The 25239-nt window shown below is 37.9% G+C and overlaps 1 protein-coding gene across 1 annotated transcript; it reads right to left on the bottom strand.

Moving 5' to 3' along the window:
- Window positions 1-4246: 4246 nt before the first annotated feature.
- SLC5A7 (solute carrier family 5 member 7) lies at window positions 4247-25149 on the bottom strand. The gene is made up of 8 exons (XM_048935978.1): window positions 24972-25149; window positions 19260-19373; window positions 16213-16368; window positions 13537-13685; window positions 9344-9487; window positions 6984-7137; window positions 6304-6521; window positions 4247-5576 (listed from the first exon to the last, which is right to left on the bottom strand). Exons 1-8 carry the CDS (start codon window positions 25147-25149, stop codon window positions 4953-4955), a joined length of 1737 nt encoding a protein of 578 aa, XP_048791935.1. The 3' UTR covers window positions 4247-4952.
- Window positions 25150-25239: the final 90 nt, after the last annotated feature.

The raw sequence follows: 25239 nt of genomic DNA, 5'->3' as shown, positions 1-25239 counted from the left end.
GCTTCTGAAGAAATCATCACTGTGCTCTTACCTTAAGGTTATTCTTGCCTTTCTGAGTTGGCAGAATTCTGGAGTTGCTTTTACTCTGAGATACAAATGAAAGAATATCAGGGTGCTTGTCTTAAAATGTGCACTAGTTTTTTGAAGGTTCAAGTGGGGATCCAAGCCAAGACTTGCAAGGGGGACCAGAGCTCTTCGTTCTCAAAGGAACCTCTGAGCTGTGTTACACTGAAAATCCCATGCTGTGCTTTGCTTCCTGAACGAGTGCCTCTGCCTCCATTGCTCATCCAGGAGTGGATAGCGTTGCCTATGTATTTTTATAATGCAGCTAGGGGATAAATACATTGTATCTTTGGCATGTGTTGTTATAGTAACATTTACAATAGATGCCCATTTGTGTCTTTGGATATTAAATTAAGCTGTTAGTAGGATAGTAGATGTTAGTAGAAAGCTAAAGAGCTTTCATTTTTGGTCAGCCAAAATTTTGATCTCTAAATAACAGCATTCGTAACAAATTCAATGCCTAGGATGACTTTATGGTCCTCTACAAAGGGCTCTTCTCATGTATGAAGAACTGCTAAGCCCTTGCTCTAGTCTACACCCACGAATAATGAAACCCAGATGCAGTTCTAGGCACATGCATTCCTGCTCCTTTACCAGGAATTCCTGCTTCCTGTGCTCATCACCAACCCTGTAGCCCAAGCCACAGCTCCTATTCAGGACCCATCCTCCCATACTCCAGAATAATACCTGCGAGTCAAAGATCTCTCCCAAGAGGTCCTGTTGGACTCCAGCCCCATTTATGAATTTCCCCTGGGCTCCAGGCTCTCTGCTCTACATCGTGGCTGTGAGGGTGAGGTGGAGATGACTGAAATAAGAACTCTATTTCCAACATGAGGACCAGACTTTGGGGAAGGGCTACAGGGATGCCTCCCTGCAGCGCCAATGATCCCCCATGTGAGGGTCATCTCACTTCTGTCTCTGTGACACAAAACCTCATACGATGCTCAGTGATAATAAAATAAACATCTTTATTTTTAATAGATGGACAAAAAAAAACAGACCCAAAACTAGACAATATTTTCCTGAATTGCATGGGCACTATTGGAGACAATACAAATGAAATTAAAACATACATATATCCATATTATGCTTTCTATCTTTTGTTAGTAGTAGTTTTAATATATCATTTCTGACACAGACAAAAATATACTTTTTTTTTTTTTAAACAACAGCCACAAATACTGCTCTGATTAATAGCAGACTTACAATAACGTACTGTCTAATTGCACATGGTACTTGATCAAATATGCTCAAAGGGCAGAAGGAAAAATGAGTAACAGCTTTTTTTTCCCCTATCATACTTATATTTGAAATACTAAATTATTGTACTATGAAAATAAAAGACTAAATCTGACTTTTACTTTATTTGATCCACTTAATGTTTACATTCAGTTCAGGTTCACAAAAGCATGTGTTATTTATAGTACATATACCATCCTATATAGACAAATATAGATGAAATTGTAATTCTTTTGATGTATCAGCTATGTATTAACTTTGATTTTATGAATATATCTCATGCAAAGGAGGTAAAAAACCCTTTTGAATAAGTGTTATTCACAAATGTTAAGAATCAGAAAGTGAAATGCACGAACATGATATAAATATTTTATTCAGAAATGATTGGCTCAGAAACAATAACCTCTGTGTTTGAAGATGAGTTCTTTGCTTCACTGATTGTAGATCCAATGTAGTGCACACTACCACTACTTACAAACTGCAAAAGTGGAGAAGGAACGTTTGATGATTCACATGAAAATAAAGCTTACTTGCAGAACCATATTGTTGGTGTTTATCTTGTGGAAACAACTTGGTTGCATTCTGTTATCTTTTTTTCTCTGCAGCTGTCAATCATACGTATGGCTTTGGTTGTATGATTCGCTTTGTATAAATCCAATGGCAGGGTAGTTGAACTAAGGCAAGAAAACCAGTAAATGGACATTGCATGGGGTTGTCTTAGTTTGGCTTTCAGAGTCATACAATCCACAGCAAAGCTCACCACTGCAGCTACTGAAGCTGTTGCTGGGTTCACACAAAGAAATCCAGAGACTTTACAAGTAGAAAGCAGAGCTAATGTCACACTATGAACAGTCTTCCATGTTTCTTCTCCCTTTTGCATGATAAAGCTTTCATAGTGTGCTACTTGAAACAGTGCAATGAACTCTACATTTTCTCAGAGAGCAATGGAAAACTGTTGGAACAATTTTTTGCCAGAAAAAGCAGTTCCAGCAAAGCAGGAAAATATTCAATAAGGTGAACAGTACAAAACATTCTGGTAATACTGAAAGCATCTGGGTTGAAGTTTTTGGGATAACATATTTTGATTTTTCATTTAACTTTTCTGTGAGCATTTTAAAGGCCTTTATATTTTTATGGCAATGAGGGGATACAAGGGAATCAAAATACTTTAAAAGAGCCCAGCTGAATCTTTTTGCCTACTTCCTTCTTCAGCTACTGGAAATTCTGAAATATGCAATGTAGAAATGCTGCTGGCCAATATGCAGCTTCTCATAGTGAAATTCTCTCAACTCTTAGCTAAGACACAAGTAAAAAAATTTTCAGGAAGACTTACTTGGTAGATAAAAATTTGGATCCCCTAACTTAATTTGGAACTGTAGTGTAAAGCACTGGTTCTGGAAGTGGGTAAAAAACTGTGGCTTGGTATTTTCTCATAGAAACAGATTCAGGCTAGTGGATTTGGGACAGACATGGATAATAATTCCGCAGCGGCTCCATTCTCTCCTCTCTCTCTTCCATATGATTGCTTTCCACCTCTCTTTTCAAGGAAAAGGTTCAAGGAAAGATTACAGTGGGCTTGTGTCCAGTTTGTAAGGTCCTCAGCACTCTGAAGTTAGTTCATCAGCAGATTGTTCCCTCACCCCACAGAACTTTCTCTTCTTTTCTTTGCTGTGTTGACTCTTAGCAGATTTGGGGCTGATCCTGATTTTGATTCCCTCCACCCAGGGCACACTCACTGCCTGTTCATGCAGCGGTACTGCAGTCCACAGTGCATATCTGGAACTCAGATGTAGTATTATTTCTAATGCAGTGTATGGAGAAAAAAAATAACGTCTCTAAAATTAATTTTATCTACATATAGTATATATATATGCCATTAAAACTCCGCAAAAGGAGCAAAAACATATCTAAGAATTCAACCTTGTGAAAGTTTATGTTAACACTGAATGTACACGTTGATGGCTTCTTCCTTTAGCAGCAAAACCTATTCTTACACTTCACCTCCTCCAGTATAGCTCCTCCTGCTGTAAATGTAAAAGAGCAATTTTCACCAGTGATCAGCAACAGGAGAGTATCTGGATTTCAGCTGAATGTTCTGTGACGTGTAGATATTAAAAAGAATTACTGGAGCATAACTCTTAGTAGCATAGAAATCTAGCTATTAGATCTCCCTCTGTGAAAGGCACGTACCAACGAAGACAGACATAATCGTCTTGGCTGTGGGCAAAATGAATCCAAATTGAATGCTCTCTGCTGGCCAGGCCATAGTTACAAGAGGCTTAATCTTCCCTGCTTTGCTTCTAGCCAGCATTATCACTTATGAATGGTCTCACTGATGCCTGGATAGTGCTGGTGCCCCACAGGCACCATGCTGGCCCATGAGAGTGGCTGTCAACGAAGGAGTCCAGCACTTAGCTGAAGACACTGCTATGCATTTTGGTACACTTGTGGGTTCAACTTTCCTTTCAGATTTCCTCCAAGCTGCTGCTGTTTCTGGAGGTAAATACAGGCATGCAAAGGTCTTTTCTCATTGGAAATCAAATTTTTGAGAAAATGTGATTTTCCATGGAAAATCTAGTCTTTTTTTCCAAGTAATCTCAGGAAGTCCAAGCCAAAAGACTTTCTGTTGTCTTTGAGAATATCTTTTCTTAGTAAGTGAAATCTGGGTATTTTCCCCATCTGTTTTTTTCAAGCAGCCTTCTTGAATCTCTGATTTTTAATATTTCCTCCATTGCTATGATTGCCTGTTGTCAGACTGCTTTGCTTAGTGTTTGTTCATTGTTTTGTGATAAATCAAAATAAAGCTTCCTTCCACAAAAGTTCTTTTTACTTTATAAAAGTTCAGTCTTTTTTTTTTTTTTTCACAAGTTGAGTTTCTCAACTCCAATTATTGCTTTAAAATTTTTATCCTCCTCCATTGGTGACAGCCACTAAACACAGGAAAGAAGAAAATCTACAGTAACATACTTTGCTTAAAGGTCATCTTACATTAGGCACACCATCACTTTAACTGCTGATTTCATTTTAACTTCTTTTAAGAGTATAAGATGTTCAGCACATCTATAAAGAATTTGTTACTATTTGCACATTCTGCTGTTTTATGCAAATAATAACAATATACTAGATTTGCATTCTTTGAAATCTGTTATGAGGAAAAAAATTCCAGAACAAAAACCTAGGGAAGTTATCCATCCATCTTTGCAAAGGCATTTAGTTCTTTAGAAATAAATCACTTACAGCTGTGACAATGTACTTTCACTTTATGCCAACAAAATGTTGGCTTGTAGTACTTCAGATTGACTGTATTATAATCTCTTCATATGATGTCCTACCTAAATAGCTGTTGCACTTTTCTGCTACTTATATTTTCAATCGTAAATATATATTTTTTAATTACATAGTTTATAGCTGTGAGTGAAAAGAATGGGATCTAAGTGCATCTTTCAGTAAACACTCTGTGATCTAATCCAACATGTTAGATAATAACAGGAAAGAGTTCTGCCCGTGGATGCTCCTGCTTGTAGAACCAATTAGAGATTGTGCAGTGGCATTTCATTCCTAAGTTTTGCTTTTCTTTCCATAAAATGCCTCTTACTATTCTTCGTACAATATTGTGTTTTGCATTGTTTCGTCTGTGGGTGCCACGCTTTTTAATTATCTTCAGTGTTGGACAGATCTGGACTTGAATCAACATAATTAAAGGCTTCCTTGTTTGTGAAAGTTGAGCTCAAAGTTAGACTGTGTCGTGGATTCACAGGTGCGAGTTCATTTAATACAATATTGTCACTCTTTACAAGTGTTGCTTTGTCCATATGTTCTCTACTGTACCTCGCAACCACAGCATCAAGGAAATCCAGCTTTGGTGGCAAAGTCCCACTCTCAAATAAGTATTTGGCTAAGTAGGAGACTATAATGTTAGTAAAGAAGGAGGTGAGCATTGCAAGCGTTTTAAATGGGAATCGCTGGACGTAGATATTATTTTCATCAGGATAGCAACCAGGATAGTAGATCAAGGGCTGAAGGTAGAGGTATGGTTCTCCTCCAGTTATTCTGAGAACAAGGCCAAATAAGTATCCTGCAATGGCACCATAGGTGTTGGTTCCTTTAATAAACAGCACACACAAGAGCTGAGGGAATATGATGATATAAACAAGATCAGAGCTGAGGTACCACAGGCCGTACACTGATGATGCCAGCAGCGCCATTGCTGTCGCTGATGCTCCAAAGAGAAAAACAGTGATTCTCATGACCCATACGATTTCCCTGTCTGAGGCCTGCAAAAAAAAAAGTGCAGTGTTATGGTGGTATGTGTACGCTTTCATTTATGAACACAGTCTGTATAAGTCGTGACATTGTAAAAGGGAATGATGCCTGACATTCAGCAATATTCGCAAGCTAATAATTCTATCTCAAGCATAGGAGAAAAAAACAAGGGCTATGGTTGAAAAAGTCATTAACCTTTGTGCACATGGAAAAATTTGATAGAGTCAGAGAAAAAGCAACAGTTGTAGAAATAACTTTTGAAAATAAAATAAATATAGATCAATCAGAAAAAACTTTCAGTGTCCAATTTTTTTTTCTCCATTTCCTAAGAAAAATTATGACCACAAGCCTACTCTGCACCTTTCTTGAGTGCCACGTGATTTCCTAATAAACCAGTAAGTCAGAAAGATGTCTCAGTTCATTAAGGATTTAAGTAAAACTTATGGTTGCAACAATAATTAGGAGCTATTTAGAATAAACTGCAATTCCATGGAAACACTTGAAGTCTGCTTTTCATGATCTTTTTCAACTGTTTCACCACTCACAACCATGAACGTTTTAAACCTTCAGTTTAGTCAATACACTGTTAGCAAAGAAATACTGTACTTTTTCTAGTCAGAGGCAGGAACATGGATTAAATGTTTCACTAAGTGAAACATAAGGCAGTCTATGCTTTACCTAGTAAAGGTCTCTCACTGAGAATTTTCTCTAAAAGTAAAAATGGAAATACAATCTCACATTTTGCCGAAATGAGAGCTGGTAAATGTTCCGAGCAAACATAGAACTTGCTGATAAAATTGAAGAGTCAGCTGATGACATGACAGCAGCAGATACAGCACCGAGGCCAAAGAATGAGATGTAGACTGGGCAAAGATACTGGAGCACAATTGGTAAAATCATATCCGCTTCTTTATTAGCAATAGGGTCAGGAACACCATATTCAGTCTGGTTCCAGGCTGAAATATAGACACAAGTGTATTATGAGTAACATTATTAGTCACTCATTAACGTCAGTAACATCAGTAGGTGATTTTAGCTTGCTTTTAGTTCTTACTGCTCTAGTCTACTATCAATAGGCAATAAATCATATTAATCTCCCAATACTGAGTTCATTCTGCCTGTGGTGGTAGCTGGTGGGTGTTCTCTCTGCCCTTGTCTCAAACTATATACTTTTTTCTGTTTTATTTTCTGCTCCTGTTATTTGAGGGTCGGGAGTGACAGAGCAATGTAGTGGAGCTTAGTTATCCTTTGTTGTTGAACCACCACAATGGAGCAACCTCCCTTGGGAAAAACATACTCTAAAAGTATTTTTCAGTGCAGTCTCCTGTTGATGAAGTCATGGGTTGATCAATGATGTTACCTGTGTAATGTGAGATTTTCACACACTTATTATATTACTCATTTTTTTAATAATTCACCTGTGGATGCTCCAATCGCGCCGATGAGTACTGCAGGAATCGCCATCACAATGCAGCCAAAAGCAGCCAGAAATGACAAAACTTGAGCATATGTGGCAGAAGATGAGGAAAGAACTCGCTGGAAATATGCTTGCCATGGGATACCTCCGAATGTCTGCAAACACAATAAGCAGTGTTCCATTACTGGGAGCTGACACCAGATTTCTTTGCTATCATCATATAGAGAACACATAGAAGCATCACTTGAATGCCTCATTGCTGCTTTTTCATTTATGGCTTATCTGTCAGATAGTAACAGCTGTAACCTCCATTCTCACAGGTAATGTTAGATCTTTGTAAGCCCACTTAAATCCCACTCTTTTAGCGAACTTACACTCTGCACAGTTAGAAACAATGCTACATAGTTTCTGTAATCCTAAAGCATTGTGAGCTCTGTAAATATTTTATAAAGCCTTACCAAAAAATTATAAAAATACTATTGACATATCTCATATTTGCAGAATTTGACCGCCAGCATCCTTTCCCCCCCAGAATTGCATTAATTAGGATTGGAAAGCAAGATTTTATCTCCTTCTATGAATGTATATAACTATCTAAACAAGCAACAAGTTCTGTATGTATTCAACATGAGAATATGAAAAATGTTCCTCTCATTATCTAAACCAATTATGATACCAATATAAGTTATGGACGAAGTAGTAAAAGAATGTGGGGTTTTTTTCTGCTGTTGTTTTAATTATTTTTTTTTTTTAATGGTGGCAACCCTTCTCTTGTGTGGATGTAACAGTGAAGATGAGACTTAAAATTACACCCACAAAATATAACATAAAAGACTATTATCAAAAGCTGAAAAAACATGCTAATTTCCTCTCTTTAGAGCAGGATTTGAGTAGGCTCCACTAAGTAAATAAATGCCTATGACTAAGCACTGCAGAAAGAGAACAAAGCAAACCGCTCACTAAAAGTGCACAGTCTAGTTTAACATGATAAATGAGGCAGGAGGTGTTTATTCCTAAGCATGTGTATACAGGTGTTTCATATATGCTTCACGCACACAAGGGACCAAATGAATGCTTCACAAGCAACTCAGATTTTGGCACACTATTTATGAGTGCTTCCCTGTACAGCCTTAATAACATTATTTTAACAAAGCTTTCCAAGCACGTGTAAATTTCTTGAAATGTAACGAAACAAACAGGATGAAAAGGAAATGTGTCACAATTTGGCAGCATCAGAGCTTTCCTTTGGTCATCAGCAGAAATGAAACCTTCAGCCTTATGGTACAGAATTCAGCCACGTGTGCTAGTGTCATATTTTGACTCTCTAAGAATCTCTAAGCAACCTATGCTGGATAAAATGTTGCATTTTACTAGCTGTATTGTCAGAAAACTCTGAGGATTTTTGGCTGAGGTTATTTAGGAAAAAAAAAATAGAAAGAAATCCCAAACTAGAATATGATAATAAAAACATTTTAAAGTTGCCCAGGGACATTGAGAATGGAAAATGTTAGCATGTGTTGCTAGACCTTCTAATGGAAAGCACTTAATAACCACCAATCCCATGTGTAATAAATGAGTATTAAATAATGAAAACCCTCAGCTCATTCTGGCACGGGTGAATTCATCCATCCATCTCTGCAAAGCTCTTTCTACATCACCTACACCTAAGGCATATTTAATCATTTGTATAATGTATTTATTGCCTTTCTTTGCCAAGAATGACATCACTTAAGTGTTAGCCACACATTTTTAATTAATTTTAGCATAAGGCAAATCTTTCAGTCTGACAATATTTAAACAGTCTTCCTGACAATGCTGATATTGACAGCTGTGCTACAGTATTCTACTGGTATTTCTCCGAAATCATTCAAATGTTCAGAAATGCAAGGAAAAAATGGAAGGAAAGGAAAAAGGAAAAAATGACACCCACTGGCATTCACTGACACTTGCATTTACAGAGAACAAACCACGGATATGAGCAGTGATGCAGTGGGTGGTGTGTTTCAGCAGTGATGACAGTGACAGTGAGTCAGTTCCACTGGTGCAGAGTGCAGCATGCAGGCTTCTTGTTCACAGCTGGTGAAAATGCATAGCTGATGGTGGTGACTGTGTTGAAAAAGAGTGTTTTGTGGCTGAGAATTTGTTCTATCAAATAGTGTCATTGTGCTCTTTGTATCTGTTTTAGTTTCCATGGAAATAAATAGGAGGCATTACTTTCAGAGTGATCTATGTATTTAACAGGAATGAAGAAGATAGAAGTTTTCATGTTACTGGAAACTCTTAACTAGATTCTGCTCTTTCTAGCTGTTACAACAACACAGTGCTAAGGTGCTTCAGTCTTTAATATAAGCCATCACTTACCAGCAAAAGGAAATTGTCCAGCCAGGTGTAAATGTTAAGTGAGCCAATAGTTCCGAGCCAAGGTGCTTGGTGCACCTCATGCACAGCTGTGAAACCAATGTCTGTCACTGCAGGATTGGACAATGCAAAGGGTACGCTGATCCACTGTAACCAAAGAATAATAGTTTGTTCAGGTCTAATGAAGGCATGATAAACCTATAAGTGTTGGTCTATTTCTCTTCTTGCATGCTGCAGATCAAATGTCAAGCTGACTTGCAGAATAGCTAGAAAATATGCCAGAACACCTCCAAACTCCAGAAAGTACTGGATATTTTACCTTTTTCCTGGACAGTATGAGTGTGAGGACAAAATTTATCAGTGGAAGTCATACCATCAGCAGGAGAAGCATATTTGTACATATTCACTATATTTTCCCTAGCTCTACACATAGTCTTTACACCCTTTCTTGGACTGCATTGCAGAGAAACATCTACATATAAACCTGCAGCAAAAGCAACAGGATTTGTGAGTATACAAGCACAAGGCATCAAACCTAAAAGCTTGGGAATTTCATTTGAAATCAAGAAAATGTAGAATTTATGCTTCTAATGGGAAAAGAGGGCTGTGAGGCACTGGTGCAGCTGCCCAGAGAAACTGTGGTGCTTCATCCCTGGGCAGCTGAGCTGGTGGGGGGCAGACCTGCCTACAACAGGGGGTTGGAACTCAATGATCTTTAAGTTCTCTTCCAACTTAAGCCATTCTATGATTCTGTGATTCTACGAAAACTGTATCATGGCAAGAGAGGGATGCTGCTGGAGCATCTTTCTTGCTCCAGAATACTCCAGTGTATTACAATACCCAGTGTGTTATAGTACTTTTCTACCTTGAGAATAATTTTACTCTGAGCTCTTGGCTGTTTTGATCTGAGCCAAAAAATCAATTGTGAAACAGTTTCTACCAGAGGATGGGTTTTCTTCACCAACACTCTTTTTGTGTATTTGTCATCCAGTTCATTTTTCAACTCATTAACTCCCTGTGAGGAGGACCTTGGCACTTCCTACTAAGAAGAAAACCAGGCTTAGTAATCCATGGAATAGACAACTGCAAGCACAGCACCCTGAAAGCCTTTAGTGATAACCAAAATTATGCAGATTACTATAGCCCAAATGAACATGTGTAAATGCACAGAGGTGCAAGGAGGTGAAATTTCAAATATCTTCCTCTACCTTGTTGCACAATTACTGTATCAGTTTGTGAAGAAGACATGAATTATTGCTGTTTATTGCAGCAAGTTGCTTATCAAGTTGTTTATCAAATACAGTTTCTCAGTTACATATTAAACTTTTCCAATTTAAGCACCTGGGAAGAAAATTTCCCTTCTCAATGTTTGCTTAGGCTTTTCTGCAAAATATCACCAAAATGTTTTAGCCATCTCCAAGAGATTTTGAGGGAAAGACAAACATTGCTAAAATGATAGGATACTAATACTCTTCTATTTTTTTATTATTTTTTTTTAATTCGCAGAGAAAGATGACGTGGATTTTTCATTCTTCTTTGTGAATCTCAAATCTCAAACATGTCAAAGTGATGAATTTATGAAGAGCTGTAGTTTGCACATATTCAGCTGAGATTTTTGGTAGGGAAAATTTCTGAAGGTCCATCTGCAGCCTTCAAGATACAGCCCAGGATTTAATAGGGAGTTGCAAACACATTACTAGCTTTTGTAATCCATTCCAGCTCCTGACAACAATATAGCTCTTTGTGATCTCAAAGACTACCACTATCTTAGTAAACAGAACTAATCAAGACATTTTCTCTGGTTCTACACATCACTGATATTTCCATACATATAGACTCCCTTTTCCTGTCAAACAGAACAGCCTTGACCTGATCCTGGGGATTATCTGGGAGAGTACTACCTGGCATGGGCCAAAACAGTGCCAGGACTGTATCAACATTAAAATAGAACAGATGATCTTTTATTTTTACCTTGGCACTGTACAACTTGCTAACATGGACGCAGTCTTGAATTTTCTCCTATTGTCCTCTCTGAGCTGTTAATAATTGGAGTAGGAAATTCACTGTTGTGAATGGAGCAAAAATAAAACAATGGCTTGTGGAAGTGAAACAGATTTTGGGGCCTTATGCTGTGAGTAGTTCAGGGAAGAAGAGGTATTAGAAGGATCTGGAACTCATGGGATTGGAAACCAGAAGAAAAAAAAAAAAAAAAAAAGTACTCCTATATGACAGCAAAGATTTTAGAACGAAGAACTAATAATACAGTTGAGATGAAGAGACAAATAGTTGGGGACAGAATACAGAATCAGGCAAAGAATGACTGGGCAAAAGAAAGTCAGAGACTGGAGCTGAGTGTTGCAAATGTGGGTAGAGGAGAAGAGGGTAGGAAGGAAACTATCTGGGATTGGAAGGAGAAAACCAGGGAAGTATGTGATTACCTATACTGGGATATGGTTTATGAAGACATAAGGATGAGATTTTGTCTGAAATGAAGAGCCAGCGCAGGGAACAGAAGTGATTAGAACAAGTATCATGTCTCCAGTAAGGAAGAGACATTAAGAGTAGTGGGCAGTAATACTCTATGCCAGTGGGTACACAAACTGCTCCAAAGTCTGGAGGGGAAGCTTGGACACCAAGCCTGTCACATCTGCTGTGACACTTGCTGTGAAAGTGTCCTATCTCATCTGAAATCCCTCACCTAAGCATGCCTGTTTAAGTGCTATCTGAAGCTTCTCATCACTCCTAAGGTTATGAATACAGTTCTTTCTACATGACAGCGATACTGTTTATTTTAAAAGGGAAATTACGTGAAGAAACCAATCTGGATTAAAAGAACACTACTAAAATTACAGATCCAAGCATTTAAAAGACCGCTATACCACTTTTGTTTGTCTTCCCCTCCCTGTTCATGGTGACTTTAATCATGGGCTCATGTTGCTATTCCCATAGAATGAGGGTCTGTAGTAGTGCATGAGTGATTTACTTTATTTGGGGAATTTCTGTAATGCACACCATCTGTGAAAACTGAATGGTTCACAAATGCTAACATGCACCTCAGGGAAGGAGACAGCATTTACCCCACTGTGCAGATGAAGAAAAGAAGTGTGAGAGAAGTTGTTCTGGAATAACTTCTCATTGGAGGTGGCCAGCTGGAACTTGTATTTGCTTTGTCAGAGTATTTAGCACAATTCCCATGAAGTCAGTTACAAATGGGAATGCTTAGCACTTCTGCAAATAAGGTTACAGGCCTCACAGTAGGACACCACAGAGTGAGGTCTCACACAAGGTTAGTTAGTAGCCATCTGTGCAAGCTCTGGCAGAAGCAATTTCCCTAGGGCTGCATGAGAACTCTGGTGAAAGCAGAGAATCAATGCAGGGTCCCCAAGGTGTCATTCAGCTCCAACACCTTGAGCCACCCTTTCTATTTCAGCCTGTCTCAGATCTCTGCACACCTGTGACAATCTATTACTAGCACTGGCAAGCAAAAACAAGCAGCTTCTTTGACTGCACCCTTGTGATCTGACCCCTGCTGCACTGATGTTTTTCTGAGTACATTCAAGGAATAGCAGTAAGTAAGGGGAAGGCAACCCACTGTCATATCACTGATAACTGATAGGTGAATCATAACACCATATTCAGACAGCACGGTCATCTTGTGAGACTCCCCAGTCTCCAAGGCTAGTGGAGGGAAATGATAAAAAACCCAGATGATGATTTACAGCAGAAGGTTATCTAAGCTGCATAGGTGATAGCTATAGCAAGGAGAAACTGGAGAATGCTGGCTGTACAGGTCCAGTTCCAGTGTTTCTGGACTGCTTTATTGACTGCTCTCTGCATCTGATGCCTCCTTCCACTGCTTTAGCTACCGCCTTATGGACAGACAGTCAATCTTCTCTAGTCCTGTTCTGAATTAGAGACATACTCAGAATGAAAAGTAAAAGAGTGCCCTATCAGACTGGTAGGAAGAAAGACAAGAATTGTGCCTCGTGTCAGCAGTATTGCCAAAGTATGGGCTGTATACTGATGCAAATACAGACTTTTTAAAACCATTGGTCTGTAAGTGGAGATATTCCTTCACCTCACCTTGAGAGAAGCCACAATTCCAGAATTTCAGCTGAGCAATAGGTCTCTGCATTTGTTATTTGTCATAAAGCTCAAGGCAAAATTTTCAAGAAAGTGAAAAAAACCAAACTTACCAGCCCAAGGAAGATGCAGAACAACTGAACTACGTCAGTGTAGGCCACAGAATAAAGCCCACCCACAAGAGTGTACAGAGTTGCAATCAGGGCAGAAATAATGACTGAAAGATTGATATTAATGTCAATGATCACACTTATTGTGGCACCTATGGAAAAAGGAAATAAAAAAACAAGAACACAAAAACAACACTATGTTAGTGTATGTCACACAGTGATGAGAAGGAACTGGATCCCGTTGCCCAAGTCATTAATGAAGTTGTTACACAGCGCACTATTGACCCCCAGGGTACTCTGGTGAATGACTGGCCACCAGCTGGACTCCATGCTCTGGTCACAGCCCTCTGTGCTCAGCAGCTTGCTAAGTTTTCATCTTCCTCACTGCCCACTTAGTTTGTCTATGCACATATTATGGGAGCCAGCATCAAAAGGCTTGGTTGACCTACACATTACTTTAATTTGTGTACTTGTAGGGACAACTCTTGTTGCTCTTTATGGCCATATTCAAATCCAGGTGGACTTTGGCTGTTCAGACCCCATCCTAGTATTTTCAGACAGCATCTTCATATTCCTTCCAGGTCCCTCGCTCCTTCTTCTACCTCCTGAATGCTTCCTTTTTATATATGTGTAGACAGCAGCTTCTTTTTCATCCATGCAGGCCTTCTGACACTTTCCTGTTTTCATGATTGTCAGAGTGGACTGTTTTGAAGCTTAGAGGAGGTGATCCCTGAATATCAATCAGTTCTCCTGAATCTCACTGTCATCTTCCAAGGGATTCTTCCAAGCAGATGCCAGAAGAGACCAAACTCCTGGAATCTGCTGCTGTGGTCCTGCTTTTTTGCCTTGTTCCTTTCTCTCAGGTCTCTAAACTCTATCATCTTCAGAACACTACACCCAAGGTTGCCTCTGGCTTTTACATCCCTAACTAATTAATTCTTCCGTGTTTGCAAGTATTAGGCTCAGAAGAGCAACTCTCTTCCTCATCTCCCTTAATCGGTCATGCAATTATCAGAGCACTCTAGAAACATCCCAAATTGCTTGTGTTCTGTACTGTGCTTCCAATAGCTGTCAAGGTGTTTGTATACTTCCCATAGATATATTAGCTATTTCAAATGATTGTAGTATTTTAACACATCATTTTAAAAATTCATCTCCTTCCAATTAGGTCAATTTAGATGAAATATCCTAGAATGACTTAACTTCTAGTCCTTACGGTACAGCAGGTGGATATTCTTGAACACGTGGGTGGAAAGTATCTGGCAGTAACACCCAGAGTAACATGTAGTATGTAAGAGTTGCAGAGAGCTGACAGGTAGCTTTTTGTTGTACAATGAGCCCTCAAGATTCTGGTGTTTCAGAATTACAGGTTCAAAAATCTTGCAGAAGTTGGAAGTCCTGTCTTTCCCTTCTACAGCCCTGCCAAGCCAGGAATCATGAGAAGATCAGCAAATGAAGAATGCATCAGTGAAGATAGGTGTGCAAATCAGGGGTTGTAATACAAGTGTGTCTATTCACAGAACAGTTTAAATTATAACTCTCTGTGACCTTTATAGTCTTTAGCCATCAGTGGTTAATATGAAGCTCCAAGAAAGGCATTCACACCATTTGCTTTGAAATATCACATATTAGCTTGTCCTCAATCAAAAAGAAAGTATATTTTAAATACTTAAAGAGTTCTTCAAGCTATTCAACTCCTATCACCTCAGCGTGTAGTTTGTTCTTAGTCCTTTAAGGGTTTTGTGATGAAATTGTGGTAAACAAGCTCCCCATTGCTTTGCAGTTCATCAGAGCACAGTTGGAGAGTACCTTCAAAGTTTATTTTCTGTTTAAAATAGCTGTGCTAGAAAGCATTACCACATGCATGTGCACTATGAGTATGATTAGCTGGTAAAAGTCAACTACTGGTGCTTCAGCTCAAGGACTTTCTCGGTTCTTGAAGGGATTGCTAAATTCAAAACTGAAATATAATTAAAAACCCTGGAAACTGACTTATTTTTCAGGACTGGATGAGTAGTTGAGTGATTTTCTATTGAGTCACAGTTCCACTAATTCTCTGCATCCTTTCTTGAATCCTAAGTATTTTCTTTATTTTGTCAAGAGGAAAGCCAGTCAAATTGAATAATACTTAAATGTATTTATCTGAACCTTGTTTTACTTCTATTATTTGTGCTATGGAAAGCTGTGTTTATTTAGACCCTCTTTATGTAAAGGATTATTTTGTTCAGATGCATTGGCAATGATGTTCCATATATTTCACAAAATTCTGTCTGTCCCCTGTGATCTCAGTGGTACAGAAGAGAAGCTGGGGCAGCCGTGATGCAAAAGGGATACTTGCAATCATTCACCTCACCCTCTCTGTTAAAGTAAATTTGTTGCTCAATCTTTCCATGCTGTTTTGACAAGAAACCACTTCAAGGTACATTTTCAAAAGTAACAGTTCAAGGAAGAAGTCTGGATTTCTCTTTAAACATCTAGATATGTCTTTCCACTACCAAAGTAATCAATGAGGTACCATTATTGTGTACAACTACTGTTTACCGTAGGTCTGAGACAACTGCCACACTCTGGGCTGTTTGGCTAAGATAGCTAACATTTAAAGCCATTTTTTATGCATTTCTAATTTTCTTAATCCCTTACACCTATTTCAAGTTAATTTTTAAAATGATGTTTCCTTACCTAAGGCAGAGAAGATGGCAGCAGCCCAAAACATTTCTCCCATTAAAGCTGGAATAAACAGGAGTCCTCCCATCCTTTTTCCATAAAGCTGCTGAAAAGGGTCTAGCATTGTCACATAGCCTTTGGATCGCATAGGTTTTGCAAAAAACAGACCACCTGCAAAGAAAAGTAGCACAAGACACCAACTGTAGTGGAGTAATGCACTGACATTAAGGGGTAAAACACTGATTGTCAAGTAAAGGTATAAAAATATCAGTATTACTGTGTTTTGTTTCTTTAAAGAAATAAGTACAAGTAAAATATTTCCTAGGATCTCTCATTTTACATCTAACCATAGATTTACATAAGCAAAATCACATTATTTATGTCTGTAATATAGTAATGGAAAAAAAAAATTAATATTTTTGGTTCAGTTTACTTGATTTCCACTGTGATGATGTCAGAGTTTTGTCTCAGTTTAGATCAGCCTAAGGGAATGTCTTTGGTACCAAAGTCTGTTCATACATAGAGAAGAACCCAGCATGGGTATAGGTCTTATTTTTACATAGAGCTACACCAGAAATAAAACAATCTGGGAATCTGGATCAGAAATACGGGTTCACACATGGCATAGAATGCACTCAGTAAAACTGAACCTTTCAGGACAACTCAGATTTATAATTCACGCTTAGATCAACATTACTACACCTGCAGGATAGGTCAAATGCTTTCTGGGCTCTGCAGGTGTCAGATTCCCTGAACATCTGTCATGCGCTTATTTCTGTGCACTTTCAGGACATTTGATGTATCACAATTCTGCTCCGCCTGGCTCATGTATGTACTGAGTAACTGTGGAAAGTCCTCACATTCCTAACTAATTTCTAATATACAGTTGTCAAATTCTTTCTGTCTGGGGGAAAAAAAAAGAAAAAAGGGATAAATCTCACTAAAATCAAAATAGACACTCTACAGAAATCTTTGTAGTTGACATCAGAAGCCTACAGATGATAAGAAGACTTCTCTCACAATAACACTGCTGAAATGCAATCCATACTACACTAGAAAATCAGGGAGACCCTAATAAAATCAACTGTACAGTATTTGGAGATCCTTAGGTTCTTCATCATAGGGAATCTATTTGTTGTATTGCACAGAAGATTTTCCATATACCTCTGTTGTGCCTGATATTTCTTCAATTCATTAACTTCCCTGAACAGAAAGCTCTAGCTTACCAATCACAATTTATGCCCTTTGTATTATGCTGTCTTTAGATAAGTAGTTTACATGCAGAAGGCCTCCAGAAACTTTTCCTCTATTTTTTCATTGTTCATGATTCCTATACCTATTCTATTTGTTACATCATCATTACAAAATACAACTAAAGCAGGAAAAAAATAGTCACTGGTAGCATAACCTATTAGACTATTCAAACATCCATCAAAGGTAATAGGAGATGTTCTAACCATTGGAACTTGAAAAATTAGAAAAAATACAGCAGATTATTGAATTAGTGGGAAGGTTAAATTAATCTTAAATCTTTCCAGCCTGAAGCAATAATATTTCTTTTGTTATTTGTTCTTGTATTTATATATATTTTTAAAGGACAAACACCTCCTCCCAAATCTGCATGTACACATCATGCATACAGAAATGCTTTTCTTGCTGTGTTCTGAAGAGAGATGTATGGTCACACGGCACAAAATTTTTCTCTGCAGAGGCCGATGTTTATCAGACCAAGGATGGAGCCTGGATTTCTTTGTAAATAGCTGGAAATGAGGGGAGTAACTAACTCAGCCTCTTGTGGGCTATTGATTTGGGACAATTCTACAACGGCTACAAACCTGGAAGATGCTTATGGCTATAATTCTAATGACCACTTAATGACACAGATCGATCATAACCATTATGACCTTATAATGACATCAACTTATCTCTAGGCAGTTCTACTATTAATGTTTTCCTTACAGGATTCGGAGCTCCTCTCAGGGATGGGATTTACTATTGGAACTAGAGCTGGCCTGCATACAACAGAGAGGAATACATACAATGTGGATCTGTTCCACCTGGGAACAGAGGAGAACCAAGACAAGCCATAGTTTCTGAGGGGAAACTGAGTTATATAGGAAGAAATAGAAGGAGCAAGAAGACCTAGAAAAGCAACCAAAAGGGAAAAAAGTAGCACAGACTAGCTGAGAGGACCAGGAGGAAAAGGCTCAAAATAGACTGCAAGGGTAAGTAGTATCAAAAATCTAGTAAACCAGCCATATTAATACAAGATGAAAAATACAGGATCATTTCTGGAAACATATCCTTTCTAAGCAGTTGAACCAGCACTCGTCTAAGGGCCATGATCTGTTCAAAACCTGAAAGCATGTATTTGACAGCTTTGTAGAGCATTCATCATAGCTCACAAGGCAATATTTCTGTTGAGAGCTGCTCCATGCAGCTGAAACATGACAAGATATTTTATTATTGCTGTTATTTTGGAGAAAGGTAAGAAGGTCTGATTGAATTTTGGGAATTAGAGAACAGAACATTAATAATTACAGCACTGTCTGTATTTTACACACTGAACCTGCACATGGAAGGATTCATTATTTTCACTTTGACCATGATTTTGAGTTTCGCACTACATATAAAAAGAAATTTAGTTCAACTTTACAGCAACAAAATGGCTCTCCTCCAGACTTCATGCATGAAATTTGGAAATTAGTCTCTCAGTGGAGAGTTTCTAAAATTTAAGCAATTCCCTAACCTGTGAGGATATTTGCTGCATTTGAAGTCCAAGATTTAGACACTATCAGAGAAGCCAGTAATATTTTGCAGATTACATAGGCTCTTAAAAACAACAAAGCAAAACAAAACAAAAACAAAACCCTGAATATATAAAACCTAGTATATACAGTTAAAAAAAAAAAAAGAACAACAACACATTCAAAAATAAAAACCAAAAATGCAACAGCTTTTCTCAGTGTCATTTCATCAAACCCACTTGATGTTATTTCAGATGATGGCCTTGACATCAGAACTCCAAAATCAGTGAGTATCACCTTCATTTCCTTGCTTACCTAAGACCAGACTAAGGGAATATCCAATAGGTGCCTGAGCCCAAGCTAGACCGTAGCCTGGGACATACACAGCTTCTGCAGTCCCGTTGATGTAACCTCCTCCAACCCATGTGGCTGAAAAAGAAGAGGTAGAAAAGCCCTTAATGCACTCAGAGAACAAAAACCTTCCACACTGAAGAGCAAAATTGTCATCACTTATAATACTGCTGTTTTTTACTATGTGTACTATACAAGTACCAGACATAGCATCCTTTTATAGAAGGTAGTCCTAATCCAAAAAAATTTACAACTTAAGCATATGAAAGAGAAACCAGATGACTCTGTACAATCAGTGAACATGTGGGGCCCACGTTCCCCTTCATACAGAGAATGAAGCATAATAACTCATGAAACATGATCATTTCCTTAGTTTGTTCAAATGAAAGCAAGAGGTAATGGAGAGGCAAGGAAGAATAACCATGTAATGATTAAGTCATCCCAGTTCAGAAAACTCAGAGCACTGAAATTATACAGTAATTTAATGCAGACATGTCCAACCTGCAGCCTGCAGGCCACGTGCAGTCTGGTTCAACCCATACTGCAGCCAGATCCCTACAGCATCATGGTGGCAGCTCTGCCCTGCCAACTGGCCCAGCCCCATTAATAGGGAAATCACCATATAGGTATGTGATGGTGCTGCTATTTAAGTTCTAAAAACTGACTTATGTATTTTTGCACTCCCTGCAGGCATATTCTAGAAGAGGATTGTAACATCGTTAATATTTCTTATCATTTCTATATAAACCACCAGTATTTTTAATATACTGAACTCAGACCCTTAATGAATTCGCTTCCTTAAAGAAAAGTTCCTATGCTTGAGAATTTTGGACCTTGAGCATGTCTGACCAAAAATCTCAAACACAGAATAGTTCTGTGATTGAATCTGTAAAAATCATTGATTATGAATTATGTAATGAAGTTTATCTCTTTGTTTGCAGATTCCATGCAAAAAAGTCTTTTATTTCCTCAGATATATAATGAGCGAATTTTATGAACCTGAGCCTGTAGTTTGAAGAACGGCAGGCAAGTCATTACGTTTTTGCAAAGCCAATTTGATTTGCCACAAAATCTTTGCCTTCTTACACAACATGCATAGTTCAAAATTCCTGTGTAAAAACTTACAATTGTAAGAAAGTTATTTCCTTACTCAATATTCAGACTTCTGATGTATTAGATAAACAAGTGGAGGAGGATACAAACAACGGAGATACAATTGAAATCCTAAAGAGCTTCAATGTAAATCTATCTGACTACTCTTCCACTTACATGTAATACCTCTTAACTACAACAAAATGGTATTTTTTAACTTGATGTTAAATTACACCGTGGCTTTGGAATCAAAGATCTCTGGAAATTTGAGCATTGCAATTGCATCCGATTCTGGATTTTGAAGGACAGGAATGGACCATTCTGTTGTTGGAAATATCGAAATGGACTTGTACACAGGATGTGCATGCAGAGAATGTCTTCAGCAAAAGGAGTGACACTATATACCCTGACTTTTCAGTACTGAGAATTTCTGTGCATTACAGAGACGAGTGATGACCATGTGAAACAACATGGAGCAGATGGGTGAACACTAATTCTTGAGAGGAAGATTCAGGGATACAGAATGTGTATAGAAAATCATCAGACATTTGGAATTTTTTGCTTCTTAAGAATGTGAATGCAGTGAAGCAGCTGGAAATATGATACTTTGGTTACCAGAGTCCCTGTGCACCTGGGATATGTGTTCCTTGTTGTTTCTCAAGCAGTATATACTTACGGATTGTGTCACGATCACCTGCGTACCGTAGCAAAAGTCACTGAGTAAATTTTTAGAAATATATATGTATATGTCTGTTTCCCTGGAAAAATTAGAAGAATGAATTCTGAATGAATGACACCCACTTCCAGGTAGGAAGAATCGCATAGGCAAGGACAGATATCTAGTAGAACTCCTGCTGTGGTACAAGGCGGCTTTGGTGGCTGGCATTGATTTGCCTGACGCTGACACTGAAAGTGTCTCTGTTCTCCAAGGAGAACTTGGATGCTGTGCCTTGCTCCTTTATTTTTGTCTGGAAGTGACCAAGCAATTTCAATCCTGTAGGATGTGGGAGGGGCCATTGCCCTCCCCTGGCCGGGGATGAGAACGATGCCCCATGGACAGGTATTGGTGAATAAGCTAGAATGGAGGATTTAGCACTCTTTCATAATTTCATCATTTGTTTTCTTGATAGGGAGTTTGAAAATTAGCTGCTGATCAATTTTTGCATGTACACAACTCTTCTAGAACATCTACAAGGAACCCCAGAGCTTTAGAAAGGTGTTACACAGTTTTTTGTCAGGGGGTTAAGAGCTACCCTGTCATCAGTAAATACATTTGGAAGAAAATAATGGGATATGGTAGGAAGGGATTTCATCCTTAGATATTAATTTTCTGATCCTCAGTTTTTTAAGCCACAATTTAAAGTTAATTTTTTTTGTGAAATTCTTCCCCCCCCCCCCCCCCCCCCCCAAATCAGACAAAAGGAATATAAAATTTAATAATCTATAGAAACACTTGCAGTAATCCGTTTTAATCCTCTCTTTCCCTTCCAACTGAAGGGCCCCAAAATGCTGCAAATAGAAACGTCCATTTAAAGCAAATGCCCTACAAATAATCAGACAAATACTTAGGATATGGAGCATAATTTGGTTTCTAGTTCATATGAGGAACATAAAAATACATTTCAGAAATCTTTATATATTTCAATGTATATTAATAAGACAGATTTTCTGATACTTCTTTGTGAATGATCCCTTGTCTAAACACACAAATTATTGAATCAGCTCATCATGTTCTATAAAACGGAATTTCCAACCCAGGGATTACAAAAAAAAAAAAAAAAAGCAGCATACTGATAATATTGGTAATACTGATCATATTTATTTTACTTTTGTGAAACAATACAAAGCTTCATCCAAGTAAAATGAAAAATATTGTCAATAGATTATGATATTTTTAGTTGCACTTGCAAGAATTTTGATTACGTAATTTCAAACATTTCCTTTGGGGTTCAATCTCAACCACTAAAATCAGGATAGCCTCAAGTCTGTCACAGGTATCACTGCTTAAAATTGCCACCCCACAAATTAAGGAATATTTATATTTAATTCAACATTTTACATATACTCATGAAAAATTAATATATGAATTGAAGTCTTGCCTACTGCAGCACTATGTTAGGAGAACTGTTGTAATCCATTGAGAATTCAAGATTTTCACTCTTTTTTGATAATTGCAGACACATTCAACCTTCAATAGGCTTCATGTTCAGGCATTCCAATAACAAGTTCCTAAAACAGTTTGCTCAGGATCATAGTACCAATCCAAATATGTCCATATTCATAAGGCGTACTTTAAAGCTTTGAAATACAATTCAGAAAATCAACTAAATACTTACAAATCTTGAATCTATCCTATGAAGTCATGATGCTTACACTTTCAACTTGATTTTAAATTTACAACCTAAGTTCTGCCATCCTCCCCACCAAGCAGCCTTAGAAAACACAACTGTTTTTGTAGCTAATACACATGGAACACAGGAGAATTTGTCTCAAGCAAGAAAAACAGAATTGAGCCTTATCTCATAACCCAAAGTATTTCACGTACATATAAAAAATATCATTTCTGGAGATATTTTAAAAATCCAGCTTTGCTTAGACAACTCAAGTTGTGACATATTAAGAGCATGTCTGAACAGCCATCTAGTTCTGGAGATGCTGTTGTGATGCGTGAAATCTAGCCTACGGTTTTTAAAGAACCGTGAAACTATTTTGTAAAAGTTATTGTGGATTTTGATCATCTTACACTCACATAACAATGGTTTTGTTATGTTTTCACAAAAGGCATATGCCAATCAACTCACTTTTGTTGCTGAGACAAAAACTGAATTAGTTCTTGGTTCTGCCGTGTTGTGCGTACAGCTCCTATCTCTACATGCCAGGTGCTCCCAAAGTGAAAGCGGAATTTACTTGCTGTCTCAAACTGTATCTGCTGTATTTATGAAGGCAGAGGTTAGAAAGCATGTAAACCCTGATGGTATAAAGTCTGTGAGTGTTCCATCTGAGCAAAAACTTGAGGATCAATCTGATGTTCTACCAGAGAAATGATACACTACGTCATCTTCAGAGGTGGCATGAAATGAGGCAAATGTGTGTGGGTGTGAATTCTGGCGGTTATAGAAATTGCCTGTAATATAGGGAGCCCAAATTCAAGTCTCATCTGTTCTTCACCTTTCATGAAAAGTATTACTGTAAAATGGGATTAAGGAGACCAAATTTATGCCTCCTTCCACCGGCAAGGCAGTTCATCATAGGCACTTCTGTGGAGAATATAATTTCATCTCCTCTTTTCCAATCTAACGATTATAGCTTTGTGGCAGGCAGTATCTCCACAAAATATTCTTGTATCAGTGCCCTTGAAAACATTTGATTTAGCAGAAAACAGACAAACTAGTTCTTGTCATGAGTAGAATCTGGTCATATCTGAAGTTTCAGTAGCTGATGAATACATGGCTACTGATGCACCATCATCCGATGTGCTCCAGTATGTTATAGCAAAGTGGTAAAAGTAGAACATACACCTGGATTCAAACTTCAATGACATTTACAAGAATCCTTTACTCATGATCTAAATATTCAACCTTTCAATGAGCAAAATGACTCTGCAGGGTGATGGAAAAAATAAACACAAAATTCCTGGCCCAAGTTTTTATGCATCTCCTATATATTGCATCTTGAAAAACCAGACAGGAGAAAACAAAACAAAAGTCATAACTTGATGAATTCAATTTGGGAACTGAAAGCACTTTGCCGGAATTTAATTTAGAATATAAAAAAAATAATGAAGCATGCTTAAATAAAATTATATTGCTTAAATAAAAATGGTGGGCCAATTCACTCTTCTTGCAATGTACTTTTGTTCTGATCCCTGATGTTAGCTTCAAGAGCTGAGATTTTGGACCTTGCTGCAAACCTTTTGTTTACCCATGCAACTTATCAGGTTCGACTGGCTCTGGGAGTCAAACAGCACTGCTAAGAAAATTAGTGAGCTTATTCTTCACTGAGGCTTTTCCTTCTGATACTAATTTTCACAGAAATGTATTATTTTGTCAAAATGCCACAAAAGATGTTAAAGAATTCACAAAGTAAGTTTGCAGAAATCAGTGAGCTTGAGAGTTTAGATTTATGCCAGTTTTCTTTGTGAGACTAATTCTGAACTGATGCTGCCTCGCATCTTTTTTTACATATAAATTTTGCTTTACTCAGACTTAGCAAAAATAACTCATGAATTTGGATGGCTTTAACAACAGCAACAGTTATTTTAAAATTAGTTTTCCTATTAGTCTATAAAGCTCCTTTATTTCTGTTCCAAACATGCCCGATCTACAAATGAATATGAAAGCAGTGAGTAAGATATGAAACACATTCTTTCTGTACAATTTTAAAAAGTTTGTTGTTTTTATCTAGATGCTACACTTCGTTCACTAAACAACTTCAGCAGCAATTGGGGAACAAAATATAGGTATATCCTCCACTATGCATTATTTAGTGTACAGGCTATAGTTCTCTTTCACTCTGATGGAAAACTAACAAGCTATATGCTGGTTAGGGATAAAAAAAGAAGAGGAAAAAAGACCTTTTACATACCGGTCATTGTAAATCCACCAACTAGCAAGCCAATGTCTCTTCCGCCGACGATAATGGCTTCGCTGCGATCTCCATCGCTGCCGGTGTTCTTGGTTTTCCAAGCAGCCCATATCCCAACTGCCAGGATAGCCAGGTAAAACACAGCTATGGCCACCAGTCCCTCCACATGGAAAGGCATGTTGGAGTCCTGACTGGTTTTTTTGATCGTTATTTCATTAAGGCTGCTGGAGAGAATGCAATAATATGTCTGCGTTTAGCAAACCTAGCA

Source organism: Lagopus muta, chromosome 1 (assembly GCF_023343835.1).
Source record: "Lagopus muta isolate bLagMut1 chromosome 1, bLagMut1 primary, whole genome shotgun sequence".
Lineage (NCBI taxonomy): Eukaryota > Metazoa > Chordata > Aves > Galliformes > Phasianidae > Lagopus > Lagopus muta.
The sequence above is the reverse complement of the archived record's forward strand: the minus strand, read 5'-3'. Positions and strand labels throughout refer to the sequence as shown.